Raw genomic sequence first — 16,763 nt, forward strand, 5'->3', positions numbered from 1 at the left:
CGTGGCTAAAGTTTGGGACGTACCAAGCCACTACGAAGTGGGAGTGAGACAGCATACTTAGGGGAGGCGCTGTGAAGGCAGATGACGGAGAAGTGACGGCTGCCCTTTCTAGCGTTTGGTTAGCTTGGGTGCATAGCCTCTGCTGGTAGATTTTGTTATAGGTGCAGTTAGTAAAAGCTAATGCTAGGGCTAGGCAATTAATAGAATAAATACTGCCGAAACGTATAAATAAATCATTAGCATAGCTTATCAGCCAGCTAGAGTGGAGGGACGTGAGGGCGCTATAAATCAAGTAGGGTCACTCAGATCTCATTCCTCTGCACGAGGGGGAGCTCGGTGTGCATTCTCTGCTTCCTGCTGCGCACGGCGAAGGCCACGACACCGATGACCGCGGTCAGGGCGACGACACCGCCGAGGACGGCACCGATGGTGGCGGCCTGGGAGGCTCTGTTGGCGGGCGCGACGCACTGGTGGGCCTGGAAGAGGTAGCCGGGTCTGCACGCGGCGCAGTAGCGCTCGTCGCAGGACAGGCACCCCTCGGGGCAGGCGGCGCACTGGCCGGTGGTGGTCTGGCGGAAGCCGACCTCGCACTCGCTGCAGGAGTCGCCGCTCTGGACCTTGCAGTTGGCGATGCCGCCGGGGACGACTGGTGGAGGCGTGGTAGGGTTCACCGAGCCGCAGGAGCTGGCGTCGGCACAGACCCCGGCTGGGGTGAGGTAGAAGCCGAGCCCGCAACCGAGGCACTCGGAGGTGCTGCAGATGGCGCAGCCCTCGGCGCAGGGGACGCAGAGCCCGTTGGTGAGGGCGTGACCGGGGTGGCACACGAGGCAGCCGTCGGCGCCCTCGATCTGGCAGGAGTTGGGCTTGGGCACGCATACGTTGTCCTGGACGGCGAGGCCTTCCTTGCACACGACGCACTTTTCTTCGTACTGGAAGTCGCAGTTGGCGACGGCGGCGAAGCAGTTGCCGCCCTGCTGGACGAAGCCTGGGATGCAAGTGGTGCAGCCGGAGGCATCGGAGGATGCGCAGAGGGAAGGGTTGGTGACGCAGGTGTTGTTCATGACGGCGAAGCCCTCGCGGCAGTTGACACACTTCTCCTCGTACTGGAAGTCGCAGTTCTTCACGCCGGCGAAGCAGTTGCCGTTGGTGTTGGAGTAGCCAGGCTTGCAGCTGATGCAGCCCTCGGGGGTGTTGGTCTCGCAGAAGGCGGGGTTGGTGACGCACTTGTTGCCGGCGTTGGCCATGCCGTCCTTGCACACGACGCACTTCTCCTCGTACTGGAACTCGCAGTTGGCGACAGCCGCGAAGCAGTTGCCGTCCTGTTCGACGTGGCCGGGCTTGCAGGTGGCGCAGCCGTCGATGCCCTGAACGGAGCAGAGGGCGGGGTTGGTGACGCACTTGTTGTCGGCGACGGCGAAGCCCTCGCGGCAGTTGACGCAGGTGGCCTCGTACTGGAACTCGCAGTTCTTGATGTTGGGGATGCAGGTGTTGTTCTCGCGGTGGGTGTTGGTCGGGCAGGTCGCGCTCATTGGTAGTGGAGTGGGCGGGTCGGATCGGGGGTATAATACGGTATTAGGCCGATAATCTATTTCGGGCCGAGTTAGAATAGGTGGAGCGGAGTTGGATTGCCTTGGGTATCCGCGCCATCGTGCAGAATACCCGGCCGGGTGGAAGGGCGGACCCATCCCGAGGCGGGCGGTGCGCGAGAAAGATAAAATTCGGCACAGCTCTTTCCCTCGTAGTCTCCCAGCGAAGTACTCAATACTGCCAGGTCAGGCTTCACTTCACAATTTGGAACAAGATGTGGTGTTTAACTGACTGTATGACCGAATCGAGAGTACTGGGACGGCCGGAAAGAAGGGGCGCCTCGCGCTGTTACTTTGCGACGCTTCCCGTGAGGCGCTAGCTCGAAGTGGGCCACGAGATGCTTCAGCTACCGCCCTGGGAAGCCAAGGTGAAAGTGCGTGGCTAAAGTTTGGGACGTACCAAGCCACTACGAAGTGGGAGTGAGACAGCATACTTAGGGGAGGCGCTGTGAAGGCAGATGACGGAGAAGTGACGGCTGCCCTTTCTAGCGTTTGGTTAGCTTGGGTGCATAGCCTCTGCTGGTAGATTTTGTTATAGGTGCAGTTAGTAAAAGCTAATGCTAGGGCTAGGCAATTAATAGAATAAATACTGCCGAAACGTATAAATAAATCATTAGCATAGCTTATCAGCCAGCTAGAGTGGAGGGACGTGAGGGCGCTATAAATCAAGTAGGGTCACTCAGATCTCATTCCTCTGCACGAGGGGGAGCTCGGTGTGCATTCTCTGCTTCCTGCTGCGCACGGCGAAGGCCACGACACCGATGACCGCGGTCAGGGCGACGACACCGCCGAGGACGGCACCGATGGTGGCGGCCTGGGAGGCTCTGTTGGCGGGCGCGACGCACTGGTGGGCCTGGAAGAGGTAGCCGGGTCTGCACGCGGCGCAGTAGCGCTCGTCGCAGGACAGGCACCCCTCGGGGCAGGCGGCGCACTGGCCGGTGGTGGTCTGGCGGAAGCCGACCTCGCACTCGCTGCAGGAGTCGCCGCTCTGGACCTTGCAGTTGGCGATGCCGCCGGGGACGACTGGTGGAGGCGTGGGAGGGTTCACCGAGCCGCAGGAGCTGGCGTCGGCACAGACCCCGGCTGGGGTGAGGTAGAAGCCGAGCCCGCAACCGAGGCACTCGGAGGTGCTGCAGATGGCGCAGCCCTCGGCGCAGGGGACGCAGAGCCCGTTGGTGAGGGCGTGACCGGGGTGGCACACGAGGCAGCCGTCGGCGCCCTCGATCTGACAGGAGTTGGGCTTGGGCACGCATACGTTGTCCTGGACGGCGAGGCCTTCCTTGCACACGACGCACTTTTCTTCGTACTGGAAGTCGCAGTTGGCGACGGCGGCGAAGCAGTTGCCGCCCTGCTGGACGAAGCCTGGGATGCAAGTGGTGCAGCCGGAGGCATCGGAGGATGCGCAGAGGGAAGGGTTGGTGACGCAGGTGTTGTTCATGACGGCGAAGCCCTCGCGGCAGTTGACACACTTCTCCTCGTACTGGAAGTCGCAGTTCTTCACGCCGGCGAAGCAGTTGCCGTTGGTGTTGGAGTAGCCAGGCTTGCAGCTGATGCAGCCCTCGGGGGTGTTGGTCTCGCAGAAGGCGGGGTTGGTGACGCACTTGTTGCCGGCGTTGGCCATGCCGTCCTTGCACACGACGCACTTCTCCTCGTACTGGAACTCGCAGTTGGCGACAGCCGCGAAGCAGTTGCCGTCCTGTTCGACGTGGCCGGGCTTGCAGGTGGCGCAGCCGTCGATGCCCTGAACGGAGCAGAGGGCGGGGTTGGTGACGCACTTGTTGTCGGCGACGGCGAAGCCCTCGCGGCAGTTGACGCAGGTGGCCTCGTACTGGAACTCGCAGTTCTTGATGTTGGGGATGCAGGTGTTGTTCTCGCGGTGGGTGTTGGTCGGGCAGGTCGCGCTCATTGGTAGTGGAGTGGGCGGGTCGGATCGGGGGTATAATACGGTATTAGGCCGATAATCTATTTCGGGCCGAGTTAGAATAGGTGGAGCGGAGTTGGATTGCCTTGGGTATCCGCGCCATCGTGCAGAATACCCGGCCGGGTGGAAGGGCGGACCCATCCCGAGGCGGGCGGTGCGCGAGAAAGATAAAATTCGGCACAGCTCTTTCCCTCGTAGTCTCCCAGCGAAGTACTCAATACTGCCAGGTCAGGCTTCACTTCACAATTTGGAACAAGATGTGGTGTTTAACTGACTGTATGACCGAATCGAGAGTACTGGGACGGCCGGAAAGAAGGGGTGCCTCGCGCTGTTACTTTGCGACGCTTCCCGTGAGGCGCTAGCTCGAAGTGGGCCACGAGATGCTTCAGCTACCGCCCTGGGAAGCCAAGGTGAAAGTGCGTGGCTAAAGGTTGGGACGTACCAAGCCACTACGAAGTGGGAGTGAGACAGCATACTTAGGGGAGGCGCTGTGAAGGCAGATGACGGAGAAGTGACGGCTGCCCTTTCTAGCGTTTGGTTAGCTTGGGTGCATAGCCTCTGCTGGTAGATTTTGTTATAGGTGCAGTTAGTAAAAGCTAATGCTAGGGCTAGGCAATTAATAGAATAAATACTGCCGAAACGTATAAATAAATCATTAGCATAGCTTATCAGCCAGCTAGAGTGGAGGGACGTGAGGGCGCTATAAATCAAGTAGGGTCACTCAGATCTCATTCCTCTGCACGAGGGGGAGCTCGGTGTGCATTCTCTGCTTCCTGCTGCGCACGGCGAACGCCACGACACCGATGACCGCGGTCAGGGCGACGACACCGCCGAGGACGGCACCGATGGTGGCGGCCTGGGAGGCTCTGTTGGCGGGCGCGACGCACTGGTGGGCCTGGAAGAGGTAGCCGGGTCTGCACGCGGCGCAGTAGCGCTCGTCGCAGGACAGGCACCCCTCGGGGCAGGCGGCGCACTGGCCGGTGGTGGTCTGGCGGAAGCCGACCTCGCACTCGTTGCAGGAGTCGCCGCTCTGGACCTTGCAGTTGGCGATGCCGCCGGGGACGACTGGTGGAGGCGTGGGAGGGTTCACCGAGCCGCAGGAGCTGGCGTCGGCACAGACCCCGGCTGGGGTGAGGTAGAAGCCGAGCCCGCAACCGAGGCACTCGGAGGTGCTGCAGATGGCGCAGCCCTCGGCGCAGGGGACGCAGAGCCCGTTGGTGAGGGCGTGACCGGGGTGGCACACGAGGCAGCCGTCGGCGCCCTCGATCTGACAGGAGTTGGGCTTGGGCACGCATACGTTGTCCTGGACGGCGAGGCCTTCCTTGCACACGACGCACTTTTCTTCGTACTGGAAGTCGCAGTTGGCGACGGCGGCGAAGCAGTTGCCGCCCTGCTGGACGAAGCCTGGGATGCAAGTGGTGCAGCCGGAGGCATCGGAGGATGCGCAGAGGGAAGGGTTGGTGACGCAGGTGTTGTTCATGACGGCGAAGCCCTCGCGGCAGTTGACACACTTCTCCTCGTACTGGAAGTCGCAGTTCTTCACGCCGGCGAAGCAGTTGCCGTTGGTGTTGGAGTAGCCAGGCTTGCAGCTGATGCAGCCCTCGGGGGTGTTGGTCTCGCAGAAGGCGGGGTTGGTGACGCACTTGTTGCCGGCGTTGGCCATGCCGTCCTTGCACACGACGCACTTCTCCTCGTACTGGAACTCGCAGTTGGCGACAGCCGCGAAGCAGTTGCCGTCCTGTTCGACGTGGCCGGGCTTGCAGGTGGCGCAGCCGTCGATGCCCTGAACGGAGCAGAGGGCGGGGTTGGTGACGCACTTGTTGTCGGCGACGGCGAAGCCCTCGCGGCAGTTGACGCAGGTGGCCTCGTACTGGAACTCGCAGTTCTTGATGTTGGGGATGCAGGTGTTGTTCTCGCGGTGGGTGTTGGTCGGGCAGGTCGCGCTCATTGGTAGTGGAGTGGGCGGGTCGGATCGGGGGTATAATACGGTATTAGGCCGATAATCTATTTCGGGCCGAGTTAGAATAGGTGGAGCGGAGTTGGATTGCCTTGGGTATCCGCGCCATCGTGCAGAATACCCGGCCGGGTGGAAGGGCGGACCCATCCCGAGGCGGGCGGTGCGCGAGAAAGATAAAATTCGGCACAGCTCTTTCCCTCGTAGTCTCCCAGCGAAGTACTCAATACTGCCAGGTCAGGCTTCACTTCACAATTTGGAACAAGATGTGGTGTTTAACTGACTGTATGACCGAATCGAGAGTACTGGGACGGCCGGAAAGAAGGGGCGCCTAACGCTGTTACTTTGCAATCGCTGCGCCGTTTCCAGCGGAAATTCGCTAGAACGAAAATCCGGATCGCAGGTTGCGCTTCGCGGATGGCCAATTTGTCAGTTTCTTGCGCAGAACGTGAAGCAGAAATGTGCTAATAATAAGGTGATATAACGATTGACTTTTTAGCTGATATAACGTTTACTGCGTTTTGGGTGATGACCGCATCGCACGCTGCTTAGCGCGAGGGTGAAAGCAGCATTATTCATAATATTCATATTAGTATATAATAATAACTATATATTTTTAGGGAGTAAATTGGGGTTGCGATTTTTATGTTATAATTGAGTTACGTATTCGTTACAGAATAGAAACAAAAATAATTATAATCATCATAATAATGAAATAACGTTAAAATAATATATTTTACGGTTTGTGTATTCGCATAAGTTTTTCAAATTTATCTTACTGTAAATATTGTAATAATATGGATATGCGCATAAGTATTTTTAAATTTATTTGTAGAACATGAGAATTATTGGAAAATAATCATATATAATATATTGAAAATATTGTCAGTTTTTATCCATTGATATATTGTTAATATATTCATGGTTTCATTTTAATTAAATCTTTTTCGTAATAATTAGTTGTATATATGGTTAACATGAAGGTATAAGAAAACGTATTTGCCATACTTATAATTTGAGAATGGTATTTTTGGGTTTATTTAGTACGAGTTATATTTTTAAGTAAGAAATTAGACGATGCAAAGATAAATATTTCATATTAATAATTAAAGTATGTAAAGGAAATTATTTCAAAATGGATAAATATATATGCAAAACACACCCTTGCCCATCTGGGATGTATTGTGAAGGTTCTTCAGCTTCACTGATTGGTACTATATGCAAAAACTGTCTAAGAAGTAATTGTGATATTTGTGATCCAAAATAACCATGGAATTGCTTAAGATGCAAGGAAGGTTTCTACTTTGATCTCTTGTAATGTGTCCCCTGTTCAGATAATTGTAAATATTGTTATCACGAGCCAGCTTGCAGTGTTTGCAAATCTGGTTTTTATTTGTAAAACAGATAATGTATATAGGGGGATGTGAACTGTGCTGACTAATATGATGACAAGAACTGCAAGAGGTGTGAACCTAACTATTTCCTAGGAAAGAAGTTTACCTGTGAAGCGTGTATTAATGGCTGCAAAACTTGTTCCACTAATACTGACTGCTCATCATGTTAAGAAGGCTTCTTTATGAACGGAAATACTTGCGATGCATGCTCAGCTAACTGTCTCAATTGCTCTAGTAGCTCAGTTTGCTAAACATGCTAAAGTGGATTTTAGTTAAACGGAAATGCATGCATGGCCTGTCCAGAAAACTGCTTAACCTGTACTAATTCCAATACTTGTACTAAATGTGCATTCAATATTACATTGAAAGATGGAAAGTGTACTATATGCGACGAATAATGCATTTTTTGTTTGGGAGCCGATAGATGTTTCTTTTGCAAAGAAGGTTATTAGATAGTTGATTATAAGTGTGCCAAATTCTAGTGCAACGAGTTTAGTAAATGCCCTGAAGGTTAGTTCTGTTAAACCTACCAAAATGTAAGTAAGTGCTATAAATAGGTGGAGAATTGTAGGTTATATAACACTTCAGGAGACTGTATTAGCTGTAACCCCAAATTTGCGTTATTTGAGCAGCGTAGGTGTGACCCTTGCGAAGAATTTTGCGAACACTGTCATTCAGGTACGTAATGCAGTAAATGTTTAAAAGGATACTATTTAGAAGGTGAAAAATGTTAAAAATGTACGGTAGGTTGTACTAACTGTCTAAATTCTGGAAAATGTACTGAGTGCGAGGCTGATTTACACCTGATTGACCATACCTGCTAAGAATTAACATTAATGAGCACAGGCTCAATTATTGGTATAGTAGTCGCGGCGATAATACTAACTATCTGCGTAGTTGCTGGATTAACGATTTTCATTATCAAGAGGAAGAAGAAAACAGTAGTCGTAGCGAAGTAAGACCTCGTAAAGAATAACTCCAGAAGCTAGATAAATCGTTCAATGTCGTGGAATAATTCAAAAATTCAATGAACCCAATCTGAACTAATTTTTTTAATTAGTATTAACATTAATAAGGTCAACGCGCAAAAATATATATAATAGTATTGTATAATAATAACTATAAGACTCAATTTTTTCTTATCAGCACATATTAGGCCATATTAATCAAGTCGCCCAAAATCTCTGCTATCCTGAGCTCACTTTCTTTGTCACTATCTCACTACGCATTACCACATCCCATCCCGACCACGCAAACCTCACAATCTGGACCTTCCTTACGACTTAAAATTCACACATTATCCAATTCAAGCCATATTTCCACCACGCAGTAATTCTAATTTTAACTTTAATTATTATACGTCAACTATCGATTCGAATATCGTTTAACGAGCTGTGTCTCAGCTGTAGAAAACATAAGAATTACTTAACGACCGAATTTACTATTTTTAACACCCAAAATCGTCTTGTACAAATACCAACCTATCCACTATCTACATGCTATAACACTAACTAAACCATCCCCACCAGCGCCATATCACCACTAGCCTCAACTCAAACACTTATATCACTTCCCCAAAACCTTTTAAATTAGTCTTTCCAATTCAAATTCAATTTTCCACTCCAAGTTTTTACTAACTCACCACACCGTTTTCTCGATCTTCAGCGGCTCAGCGTTGCCCAAATTGCGCTTTCCGACGCAGCGCCTGACAAGGAAAATGCCGCCTACGCAGAGGCCTCCTAGCACCAAAAAGACGGCGATAACGACCCCAGCAACGCCACCAGCGGAGAGGCTAACTGCGTGCAAGAGGATGCAGTTCTCGGCGTCGAGTTTGTAGTTTCCGAGGCAGGCCGAGCAGCGCGAAGTCTCGCACTTATAGTAGTTGGCGAGAGCTCCGCATTTGAATTCTACGGTTTGGCTTATATCACCACAATTCGTTGGAACTTCTTATGCGCAAAATTGGCCGTCTGTTATCGCCAACTTGCAGCTATACGTGCAGATTCCGTTAAGCATTTAGTAGCCCGCTTAGCATATATTACATTTGCTTATATCAGTTGAATCGCAAGTTGAGCAATTTATAGAAATTCCGCAGTTACAGCTCTCGTTGTCGGTTTCGCTGCAGGGCTGGCAGACGCCATTTTTGAGCTAAAAGCTGTCCCTGCAATTCGAGCATTTCGTTATATCAGTTGAGCAATCTTGACAATGCTCAACTGTGCACTCCGTGCATTTTTGGACGTGTCCATGGTGAATCCGGGGTCACAGTCGACGCAGCTGCCTTTTTCGTTCGCCTTATAGCTTTTCAGGCAGCTTCCGCAGGTGCTGGGCAACGCTGGATGCATAATTCGCAGTTTTTGGAGAATCAGCATGTGCAATTTTGCGTATTTCTAGCCGCATAAGTCTGGCAGGTGTTTTTGGAGGCTAGGAAGTAGTTGTTCATGCATTTGGTGCAGCGGGTATTATCTGAATCGAATATGGTGCAGGTCGTTTATGTGCACGGCGGGTAGGTAGTTTTGTCGGTGGAAATTGTCTTACAGTAGCCGTCCGTGCCGTTGTTGTATTAACTGGCGAAGTAGTAAGCAGCCGTTGTAAACCACGAAATATCACATAAGTCATTTTCAAAATTTCAAAAGTTAAGTCAGAAAACTAATAATACAAAAGAAATTATAAAAAAAACAAGAAATACAGTTAAAATATTTACATATAGAAAACAAAGACATATAAAAGAGAAGAAATACATGATCATCAGATACCCGTTATAGGGGGCCTAAACGCAGTATTTTAACAATAATTGATCCGATATAAGGAGAAGCTATTTTAAGTAAGATTATTATTTTATAAACATAGAAAACATCATAAAAGATCACACAATACATTACAAAATCATCAAAGGGTACCACCACCGATCAATATAATACAAAAACCAAAAGCACTTTTTTTACTTATAACAAATGGAGAACTTCATAAATGCAAGAGACTTAATTAAAAATAATAATTGTAAAGAATTGGTGTACATCGAAGTAGTCGTAAATAAAATGATACCAGAGGTTAAAATAAATTTAGTAAAGGTGAGCAAATAAGATTACTGAATAACTCAAATGAGGAGATAAAAGTATTCCCTTAGGGAAATGAAAACAAATACTTCTAACACAAACCGGATGCACTTAAAAGCAATCAAGAATATTACAAGTATCTAATACCTAACAAGGAACTAACGTATAAAAATAAAACATACTATTAACAAACATAATATCTATTAAAGGAGTATGAGTAGAATCTACTAAAAAGATTTAACTAATTGCTAGAGATTTGTATTTCTGGTTAATTATAAAATAACTATAAAGTAACTATTTTTTTAATAAATAAAACTGGATCGATAAGCAGTAGTTAAGGATCAAGAATCAAAACCAAACTACAAAGAAGCGATATCAGTTATATAAAATAAGATACCTTAGAGGAGTACTCAAAAGAGGTTATCAAGAATACTGACTCAAGTAAGGTAAACTTTAGTTAAGCTAATTATAATAATATGCAATCGTCTTTATTAAAGTGTGAAAAGGATAGTAACAATGCTAAGTTTGGACACTATAGTTAAATATTAATGGCAAGATACATTTCCTTAGAGCTAAGATACATATTATTGCATGACATGGTTGAATACGTTGTAGCGTTATCAGAGTACTGTTTTAAGGGTAAGAAATAGGGCGACGTCAGACTGTACAACACGATGATTATTTTAGATACGATTCAGTAAGAGGACTAATCAACTTTATCTAAGGTATGTAAGATTTACTTATAAGAATTACTTAATAGAATTTTGAAAAACAATAAACGAAAAGATCTCATTAAGTTAGTTGAGAATCTATTTTAAATAGTAACAAAACGTTAACATGGTGTATGATGTGAATCTATTTTAAAATTAGTAATAAATTTTATTTTTTACTTCTATAATATTTTTTTTATTTTTTAAACTCAATAATAAATGAGAGATACTATTTTTTCTGTTAATGGAAGAATGATTTTATATGCTCTTCGCTGCTGTAGCTTACCCCATTGATCTATTCCTATCAGAAATCATGGTCTTTGACTTCGAGTAAGTTAAATTGTTATCTGAGATGGTTTTCTAAAAAGTTAGATATTTTGTGCTCATATTTTGAATCATAAAATTGTGGTCCTCTTTATAGATAGGTTGTTTTAATTTTTAATATACTGTAACAACCAATTGTTGATCTTGCTCGGGGTTTCTTACTGCTAGTAGATAGGCACCATTAAGTTCCAAATGAAATTATGTTTAGTGGTTTTAGAAAAACTTAGGTATTTTATAGTAGCAGCACGAATTATAAAATATTTGATATTTTAAAAAATCTTCAAATAAACTTCATACAGTGCACAATGATTGATACTATCGAACTGCTATAAAAATTGCTAGCTGAAATTAAAATTATTTTACCTTTGATCTATAAAAGTTCACACTATAAGTTTGTCTTAATAAAGTTAATATTTATAATTTTACCTTTTTAATAATACTAAAAATATACAGTCCGTGTTATTACTTTTTATTTAAAACTTATTTACTGAAGTTAATCAATCAACTTAAGTATTAAAAGTGATATTTGAATGAAACTGAGCATTTAATAATGTAAATTTACTCGAGAGGACATTTTATAAAATTAGGTTATTTTTACTATTATAGTTAAAAACTTCAAAACAATAAATTTATAGAATGGTAAAAATGCATAACATGCTTTAAAACTAATTCTAATTAACTACTTATTTGTATTGTGCTTTGTTTCTAGTCATATTTATTAATCTTCAAAATAATTTTTAATCATATTCCACGAAATGTGCTAATATTTTGTAATTCTTTATCAAACTCAGATTTAATGAAGTAACTTAATATAATATTCAAGATAAATAGTTTGGAAATGAAGTAAATTGAACAAAAAGGATAAGATTAAATTTTAAAATACTCATACTACTATCCTGCTAACTGGAAAATGGCTATCACTTCTTGGCCTTCTTGACAAAATAATAAGCTAAACCACCACCTACTACTCCAACCACAATCAATGCTGCTACTACAATGCCTGCTACAGCCCCTCCTGAAAAATTAGAACTTTCGCCAGAGGATGATAATGGTAAACAGATTCCAGCAACTGGTTCATATCCATATGCACAGTCAGTACAATTACCTTGATCATTAATAGTGTATCCCGCTAAACATGTTGCACATTAGGTTTTACTATCATTACATGTAGCGCATCTAGTCATCCTACCACATTTGAACTAAGAAGTAGAGGATGTACTGCAAGGAGTTGAAGCGCCATTATCGCAGAATTGCCCATCAGCAATACCAACACAAGCAGTAATACATTTTCCATCGATAGTGGTAACAGGTTTTGCTTTGTGTCCTTCGCATTCTAAGCAAAAGGTAGCAGATGTACAGTAAGCACAGTCTTCTTAGCAAGGCTTGCAATGTTTAACAGAGAAATCACAATATCCAAGATGCTAAGCATTACAGTCTTTATGATTAGAACATGATTTTACACAGGTTTTAGATGTTGGTTCTACAATAAATCCAGCTTTGCACGTAGTACATTTGTTTTCCTATCCTTCACAAGATTCACAGTTACTGTTGCATATGGTGCATTTTTCTGTAGTATCTAAGAAATAGTTAGCTATACAAACGGAGCATGTTCCATCTTTACACTATTAACAATTTTTAGTCGATACATTTTCTTTACAATTACAACCGTATCCAGTAATAATTGCATTATCAGCACAAGGCTTACAAGCAACGAGATCGTTATCGTTCGTAGGACAATACGTATCTATTTTGCACTTATTATCACCGTCTTTACACTGACCACTTTCTGCCATTTTATATTTGAGATATTTTTACAGATGTATAATATTGTATATATTGAGGTTTATACTATTCATTTACAAATATTGATTTAATTATAAACAAATGCATATTACTGTATTTTAAAAAAACTTCGATCAGTTATTCTTTTATCAATTTATATGTATATCTAACATATATTTCAAAAAATTATTGAATGCATTTAAATATTAATTAAATTGTAAAATCGGAATAATATATATTATTATGAGTAATATGCTAAAATTATAAAAGCTTAATACATTAATTCAATTTCTATTCATATTCAATATACTTTGTTCACACATTTCCAAATCTGAAAATAAATAAGTAATTGATATTATTTTATATTACTCCATGTTAATTTCTCAGGAAAATCAGAATTTATAATAAACTCTAGTAGTACGTAACCAAGACTAAAAGCAACTTTCTGTTGACTCTAGTTTAAAAACCGCAAGACAAGTTATGATCACATCGCTATCATGAAAATGGGCGGACGGTGTTGAAACTAAAGCTACCGGAAAGTTGATTTTAGTACGTATTACTTACTAGTTTTACAATAATGAACATTTCTTAAAATGATGATTAGAAAACGTATTAGAAGGAAGAATATTAAAATATTTATTTAAAAACATAAAAAAGTATGTGCGTGAAATATGGAGATGCCATTTCAGTGCTGTTTTACATTTTATACTATCACCTTTTTATACCATCACACATTCAACGGTTCTTATAATTTCTTTAAATATTTTTAAGATAATTTTCCATCGGAAAATATGACTTGTAAAAGCAAGCATAACACCTTAAGACCGAATTTAACTTATTTTGAAATAATTGCCTTTTTGCATCTCTAAAAGATGTCTGATTTGGCTAGGGCGTCAAATTAAACGACAATCTCGAAACACATAATATTCGAATTTGAATGCTACCGCGACGCGCCTTGACAAGGTATTTTTTAATCTCTAAAAAATGCAGAATGAAATGTAAATCAAATATATGTTTTCCTCAAAGAGAAACAATCGCTTTCTCAAAATTATAATTCTGTAATATTTTATCCTAGCAAACACTATTCAGACCTGTGTAAAATTGATTTAATGGCTTTCAAAATATTAGTTATTTTATATTTCGCAACGCGAAGTATAAAGGGCTGATCTTTTAAAATAATCACTCAAATTTGGCTGGGCTGAATGGTGACTTGCTGCTGACTGATTTCTGCTAATAATTATCTAGAGCTCTATTTCATATAGGAGCTATCGAAACTGCTTCCAAACATATCAAAACTCGGCCTAGCGTTACTAATTAAGCCAAAAATATAATTTCACTTTTTATTTTTGTGCTGCTAAATATAAGTGCAAATCACACACCTTATTGAATTTACAGAATTAGTTATATTGGCTATTACTAAATTATACTATTTACAATATCAGGTTGGTGCAGATAGTGCTTCATCAGCCATAGAAATATTTTCTGTCGTTTTTTAAAAATCTAAGTCGGTTCAGAAATATAGTACTAATTTGTAATGTGTCTATCTGAAATAGTTTCCACTCGCAGTCCGCCTTACCATCCATATACTCCAATTCAATGTAAATTCTCACTGCATGTTGAAGTTCTGCTTCTCCACCTCCTAGTTGGCCTTGGACTTCTTCATGTACCAGAAAGCGGCACCGGCGACTCCCCCAGCAACGACCAGGACGGCTATGACGATGCCCGCAACGGCGCCGCTGGAGAGGTTGGTGCTGAGCGTGTCGCCTTGTAGGAAGCAGAACGAGCCCACGGCGGTGGCCCCGTCTGCGCAGGTGGAGCACTGCTGATTTGTAAATTTGTAGCCTGGCATGCAGGACGCGCACTTTGCAGCATCCGAACTATCGCATTAGAGGCAGTTTGCAGTATTACTACATTTATACGCAGTTACCTGGCTGCTGCTCCCGCAGTCCATAGGCTGGTCGGCAATGCAGGCCTAGTTATCTGTCAGTTAAGTCGTGCAATTCTTCTCGCATGTTTAATTGATGCTCATGGTGTGCGAAGTGGCGCAGGTATCGCACTTTTCGAGGCTTTCGGAGCACGTGGCGCACTTGGCCTCGCATTTCTCGCAGGTTATTCCAACCATCAGGTTGCCGTCGGCACAGGCGGAGCAGGTTTCATTTGTGGCCTTTTTGTAGCCGGTGATGCAGGTGGCGCACTTTCCTTTATCAGAAGCATCGCAGGTCGCGCAGTTCGTTGCTGTACCGCACGTGCACTGCTCTGTGGTGTTTGAAGTACAAGCTGTGCAGGCGTTATCTTTGGCGAAAAAGTCGTCCTTGCAAACCTTGCAGATGTCTTTATTGTCGACGCAGTTCGCGCAGCCAGCAGAGCACGCTGTACATTTATCGCCTGCTAAAATGAACCCAGATTTGCAGGTCACGCACTTGTCGACAGCTTCCTTACACGTGGCACAGTTACTGGTGCAGTCTTTGCAGATCGTATCGCAGATTTGGTTCGGGGCGCAGGTGTCGTCACCTGCTGTACATTTTTTCTCACATTTATTATTTTTCACAGAAAATCCATCTTTGCACACCGTGCAGGTTTCTTTGTTAGCTGTGCAGGTCGTGCAGTTTGGGTCTGTGCAGGCTACGCACTAGTTATTTTAGATCGAAAACCCATCCTTGCAAGCTGTGCAAGCTGAACTAGAAGAGCAGGTTGTGCAGTTCTCAGAGCAGGCCGTACATGTATTCGGACTAGAAGCGGTATCCTTGAAAAATCCTGGTAAGCAATTCTCGCAAGCAGTGGTTCCAGAGGGGTCAAAGTTTCCTATGCATGTATTGCATTTTCCCGTATCGGTAGTATCACATGTTTAGCAGTTTTTGGCGGTTGAACATGTGCAAGGAGTAATTTAATTTGTCGTGCAGGCAGTGCAGGCTGTTCCGCTTAGAGTATTACCGTTTGCGCAGGTTTGGCAGGTGTCTTCTGCGGTGCAGGTTGCGCAGGTTACTGGGCATTTTGTGCAGGTTTTTGGGGTTTCAGAAGTCTCAAAGTACCCTGCCTTGCATTTTGAGCAAGGTGGAGTCGCAGACATATCATATTCACCCGTGCACATTTTACATTTTGTCATATCAGCAGAATCGCAAGTAGAGCAGTTAACAGCAGCACCGCACGTGCAAGCATTCATTTAATTATCTAAGCATGTCGTACAATTTTCTCCGGACAGGAAATATCCATTCGCGCAGACGTCGCATTTGCTCATATCACTAGAATTACAAATCGAGCAGTTCTAAGATGTCCCGCAGGTGCATTTCATGGTTTATCCAGAAACGCAGGTGGCGCAGGTGGTTTCGCTTAAAACGTTCCCGTTTGCGCAGGTTTGGCAGATGTCTTTTGCGGTGCAGGTTGCGCATTTCTCATCGCATTTTGTGCAGGTTTTTGGGTTATTAGTATTCTCAAAATACCCGGCTTTGCATTTTGAGCAAGGAGGAGTGGCAGAGAAATCATATTCACCGTTGCAGGTAGCGCAGGTTGTCATATCAGTAGAGCAAGTTCCGCAGTTAACAGCGGCAGTACACGTGCACGGGGCCATTTGATTAGCTACACAAGCCGTGCAGGTAGTCTCAGACATGAAATTTCCATTTGCGCAGATGCCACATTTAGTCGGATCAGCAGCATCGCAAGTTTAGCAATTCTCTGCGGAACCGCAGGTGCACTTCATGGTGGTTCCGGAAACGCAGGTGGCGCAGGTGGTTCCGCTTAAAACGTTCCCATTAGTGCAGGTTTGACACGTGTTCTCTGCTGTGCAGGTTGCGCATTTTGCGTTACATGCTGTACAGGCTCCACTGTCAAGATACTTTCCATCGGCGCAGGTTAAACACGTTGCAGCTTCTGCGGATTCTCCTGTGCAGGTGGCGCACTCTTTTTTGCATGTAAGACACGCTGTGTCATCAGATGTTACGTTTGATGGGCAGAAAGTCCCTTCACTGCAGGTAGATTAATCAGAAGTAGTACACTTATTGGTCATTTTCATAGAAGTGAAAATATAACTACAGTATAACTGTGAATA

At 44.8% G+C, this 16,763-nt stretch overlaps 8 protein-coding genes, 3 non-coding genes and 1 pseudogene across 11 annotated transcripts; 3 read left to right on the forward strand and 9 right to left on the reverse strand. All coding sequences in view use genetic code 6, as the record gives it.

Annotated features, from left to right (window-relative positions):
- Positions 1-302: 302 nt before the first annotated feature.
- On the reverse strand, positions 303-1,529 carry SS50377_28469 (Cysteine-rich membrane protein 2; the record flags this gene model as incomplete). Its single annotated transcript, XM_067912234.1, has 1 exon — positions 303-1,529. One exon carries the CDS (start codon positions 1,527-1,529, stop codon positions 303-305), a length of 1,227 nt encoding a protein of 408 aa, XP_067760291.1.
- Positions 1,530-1,713: 184 nt separating this feature from the next.
- SS50377_r20003 lies at positions 1,714-1,834 on the reverse strand. The gene has a single exon (XR_010957807.1). It is a non-coding gene; the product is annotated as a 5S ribosomal RNA (ribosomal RNA).
- A 431-nt stretch (positions 1,835-2,265) lies between these two features.
- Positions 2,266-3,492, reverse strand: SS50377_28470 (Cysteine-rich membrane protein 2; the record flags this gene model as incomplete). The annotated part of the gene is made up of 1 exon (XM_067912235.1): positions 2,266-3,492. One exon carries the CDS (start codon positions 3,490-3,492, stop codon positions 2,266-2,268), a length of 1,227 nt encoding a protein of 408 aa, XP_067760292.1.
- A 184-nt stretch (positions 3,493-3,676) lies between these two features.
- SS50377_r20002 lies at positions 3,677-3,797 on the reverse strand. The gene has a single exon (XR_010957806.1). It is a non-coding gene; the product is annotated as a 5S ribosomal RNA (ribosomal RNA).
- Positions 3,798-4,228: 431 nt separating this feature from the next.
- Positions 4,229-5,455, reverse strand: SS50377_28471 (Cysteine-rich membrane protein 2; the record flags this gene model as incomplete). The annotated part of the gene is made up of 1 exon (XM_067912236.1): positions 4,229-5,455. The coding sequence occupies one exon, from the start codon at positions 5,453-5,455 to the stop codon at positions 4,229-4,231; it is 1,227 nt and encodes a 408-aa protein (XP_067760293.1).
- A 184-nt stretch (positions 5,456-5,639) lies between these two features.
- On the reverse strand, positions 5,640-5,760 carry SS50377_r20001. Its single transcript, XR_010957805.1, has one exon. It is a non-coding gene; the product is annotated as a 5S ribosomal RNA (ribosomal RNA).
- Positions 5,761-6,596: 836 nt separating this feature from the next.
- Positions 6,597-7,886, forward strand: SS50377_28472 (Cysteine-rich membrane protein 1; the record flags this gene model as incomplete). The annotated part of the gene is made up of 1 exon (XM_067912237.1): positions 6,597-7,886. The coding sequence occupies one exon, from the start codon at positions 6,597-6,599 to the stop codon at positions 7,884-7,886; it is 1,290 nt and encodes a 429-aa protein (XP_067760294.1).
- A 607-nt stretch (positions 7,887-8,493) lies between these two features.
- SS50377_28473 (Cysteine-rich membrane protein 2) lies at positions 8,494-8,868 on the reverse strand (annotated as a pseudogene).
- Positions 8,869-9,188: 320 nt separating this feature from the next.
- On the forward strand, positions 9,189-9,647 carry SS50377_28474 (uncharacterized protein; the record flags this gene model as incomplete). Its single annotated transcript, XM_067912238.1, has 1 exon — positions 9,189-9,647. The coding sequence occupies one exon, from the start codon at positions 9,189-9,191 to the stop codon at positions 9,645-9,647; it is 459 nt and encodes a 152-aa protein (XP_067760295.1).
- Positions 9,648-10,453: 806 nt separating this feature from the next.
- Positions 10,454-10,753, forward strand: SS50377_28475 (uncharacterized protein; the record flags this gene model as incomplete). The annotated part of the gene is made up of 1 exon (XM_067912239.1): positions 10,454-10,753. One exon carries the CDS (start codon positions 10,454-10,456, stop codon positions 10,751-10,753), a length of 300 nt encoding a protein of 99 aa, XP_067760296.1.
- Positions 10,754-11,856: 1,103 nt separating this feature from the next.
- On the reverse strand, positions 11,857-12,732 carry SS50377_28476 (Cysteine-rich membrane protein 1; the record flags this gene model as incomplete). The annotated part of the gene is made up of 1 exon (XM_067912240.1): positions 11,857-12,732. The coding sequence occupies one exon, from the start codon at positions 12,730-12,732 to the stop codon at positions 11,857-11,859; it is 876 nt and encodes a 291-aa protein (XP_067760297.1).
- Positions 12,733-14,327: 1,595 nt separating this feature from the next.
- Positions 14,328-16,721, reverse strand: SS50377_28477 (Cysteine-rich membrane protein 2; the record flags this gene model as incomplete). The annotated part of the gene is made up of 1 exon (XM_067912241.1): positions 14,328-16,721. One exon carries the CDS (start codon positions 16,719-16,721, stop codon positions 14,328-14,330), a length of 2,394 nt encoding a protein of 797 aa, XP_067760298.1.
- Positions 16,722-16,763: the final 42 nt, after the last annotated feature.

Source organism: Spironucleus salmonicida, chromosome 9, assembly GCF_000497125.1.
Source record: "Spironucleus salmonicida strain ATCC 50377 chromosome 9, whole genome shotgun sequence".
Lineage (NCBI taxonomy): Eukaryota > Fornicata > Diplomonadida > Hexamitidae > Spironucleus > Spironucleus salmonicida.